Genomic DNA, 2,895 nt, shown 5'->3' with positions numbered 1-2,895 from the left:
CCCTGGATTTGGGGGTTTCTCCGGCTTTTTCCCTGGATTTGAGGGTTTCTCCAGGTTCTTCCCTGGATTTGGGGGTTTCTGTAGGATTTTTCCTTGGATTTAGGGTTTTTTTTCCCTTGGATTTGGGAGTCTCTCCAGGAATTTAACCTGGATTTACCTTTTTTTTTCCCCTGGATTTTGGGAGTCTCTCTGAGATTTTTACCTGATTTTGGGTTTTTTCCCTGGATTTGGGGGTTTCTCTGAGATTTTTACCCGGGTTTGGTTTTTTTTCCCCTGGATTTGGGGGTTTCTCCGGCTTTTTCCCTGGATTTTGGGGGTTCTCCAAGATTTTTACCAGGATTTGTTTTTTTCCCCCTGGATTTGGGTTTTTTTTCCCGGATTTGGGGGTTTCTCTGAGATTTTTACTTCGATTCGGGGTTTTTTTCCTCTGGATTTCGGGGTTTTCTCCAGGTTTTTCCCTGGATTTGGGGGTTTCTCTAGGATTTTTCCTTGGATTTAGGGTTTTTTTCCCTTGGATTTGGGAGTCTCTCCGGGATTTTAACCTGGATTAACTTTTTCCCCCCCTGGATTTGTGGCTTTTTCCAGGTTTTTCCCTGGATTTGGGGGTTTCTCCGAGATTTTTACCTGGATTTGGTTTTTTTTTCCCCCTGGATTTGGGGGTTTCTCCAGCTTTTTCCCTGGGTTTTGGGGTTTCTCTGGGATTTTTACCTGGATTTACCTTTTTTCCCCCTGGATTTGGGATTTCTTTGAGATTTTTACCTGGATTTAGGGGGTTTTCCCTGGATTTGGGGATTCTCCAGGATTTTCCCCTGGATTTGGGGTTTTTGACCCTGGATTTGGGATTTCTCTGGGATTTTTAAGTGGATTAACCTTTTTTTTCCCCTGGATTTGAGGGTTTCTCTGGGATTTTTTAGCTGGATTTTGGGTTTTTTTCCCCTGGATTTGGGAGTTTCTCCAGTTTTTCACCTGCATTTGGTTTTTTTCCCTGGATTATCCAGGTTTTTCCCTGGATTTTGGGGCTTCTCCAGCATTTTTATCTGGATTTAGGGGAGTTTTCCCTGGCTTTGTTTTTCTTTCTGATATTTTTTCCTTGGATTTGGGGCTTTCTCTGGAATTTCACCTGGATTTCTTTGGCTTTTCCCCCTGGATTTGGGTTTTTCCCTGGATTTTTTTCCCTGGATTTGGGGTTTTCTCCGAGTTTTCCCAGATTTGTTTCTTTTTCCCGTTTTTTTTGCAGGAATTTACTCCTCCACCGGGAAAATGTCCCCAGTGGGTGACTTCAGACCAGGTAAATCCCTGTTTTTCCACCTTTTCCCGGGTTTTTGGAACAGAATTCCCAGAGGTGCCTCCCCAGGGTCGATCCCGCCTCAGTTTTGGCTCCAAATGGGAAGTTTTGCTCCCAAATTTGGGCTTTTTGGGTCAAAACCGAGCAAAGAATCCCCCAAAATATCCTGGAATTCCCCACCCAGGGAATTTCTGGCTCCTGGAAATGGGATTTTCACCTTTCCGGGCTCAAATCCAACCCCGGGGAGCATCAAAGGGAATTTTATTATAAAATATAGATATTTTATTTTAATATTATCTATAATATAATATACTTTATATAAATATTATCTAAAATATTATAATAAAATAAATTTTAATATAAAATTCTATAAAACAGAATAAAAATTTATTATAAAATACAGATGATGTTCCCTATATTTGTGGTTTTATTTTATTTTGATATTAATATTTGATGTTTAATATTTAATATTTATTTTATATTTAATATTTTGAATTTTATATTTTATGTTTTATATTTTGTATTTTATATTTTATGTTTTATATTTTATGTTTTATGTTTTATATTTTATGTTTTATATTTTGTATTTTATATTTTATATTTTATGTTTTATATTTATATTTTGTATTTCATATTTTATGTTTGGTGTTTTATATTTTCTATGTTATCTTGATAGAAAATTATATATTTTTTAAAATTGATCCCAATATAAAATTATCTTTATTTTTAAATTTAAAAATACATTCTGGTTATTATTTATATTTAAGCTATATTTTATAACAATGTTTATATCACATTTATAGAAATATTTATTTACATGAGAGAAATAATCACAAATTTTGTCTGTTAGATAAAATTACATATTTTAGAAAAACTATTACAAATTATTCTGAGTAAATAAATATTGATATATTTGATATATTTGATATTATTTATAATAAAATCTCTATGTAAATACATTATATATTAATATAATATAGGAATATATATGTGAATAATTCATATTCTATGTGAATTAGGGAATCGTGGGATTGGAAGGCAAGGGGATAAAAATGGATAAAATCAATATATTGGGAGAAAAAGATGGGAAAACCTCCCGGGAATCCCCAAAGGGATTCGTGGGATTTGAAAACAAGGAGATAGAAAATGGATAAAATCAATATATAGGGAGAAATATTTGGGAAAACCTTCCGGGAATCACCGAAGGGAAAAGGAAAATCCCAATTTTTGGCAATTTCCAGGCTCAAATCCGAGCCTTGAGAGCCTCAAACTTCCATGGAATTGTGGGATCGGAAGGTCAAGGGGATAAAATTGATCCCAAATCAATCCCAAATCCTCATTTTCCCGTTTTTCCCCATTTTTGAGCGTCCCCGGACAGTTTTGAGGACGATTACGACGACGTGTCCCTGGCGGAGTCGGAGCGGGAACCTCGGAGCAAACCCGGAACAGGTGACGCCCACCCGGGAAAGTGGGAATTTAGGGGTTAATTCCATCTTGGAATGGGAATTTTGGGGTTAATTCCATCTTGGAATGAGGATTTGAGGGTTAATTCCACCTCAAAATGGGAATTTTGGGGTTATTTCCACCCCAGTGTCTGAATTTTAGGGTTA

At 36.0% G+C, this 2,895-nt stretch overlaps 1 protein-coding gene across 1 annotated transcript in view; it reads left to right on the top strand.

Moving 5' to 3' along the window:
* Positions 1-2,895, top strand: part of LOC113960820 (C-type lectin domain family 17, member A-like) — a 9,669-nt gene that overhangs the window by 970 nt on the left and 5,804 nt on the right. Inside the window, exons 2-3 of the mRNA XM_027670570.1 lie at positions 1,238-1,288; positions 2,651-2,734. Of these exons, the coding sequence (XP_027526371.1) occupies positions 1,238-1,288; positions 2,651-2,734 (135 nt within the window). The remainder of the gene's footprint in view (positions 1-1,237; positions 1,289-2,650; positions 2,735-2,895) is intronic.

The sequence above is a fragment of the Neopelma chrysocephalum genome, unplaced genomic scaffold (assembly GCF_003984885.1).
Source record: "Neopelma chrysocephalum unplaced genomic scaffold, ASM398488v2 Primary Assembly neopelma1_96920, whole genome shotgun sequence".
Taxonomy (NCBI): Eukaryota; Metazoa; Chordata; class Aves; order Passeriformes; family Pipridae; genus Neopelma; species Neopelma chrysocephalum.
The sequence above is the reverse complement of the archived record's forward strand: the minus strand, read 5'-3'. Positions and strand labels throughout refer to the sequence as shown.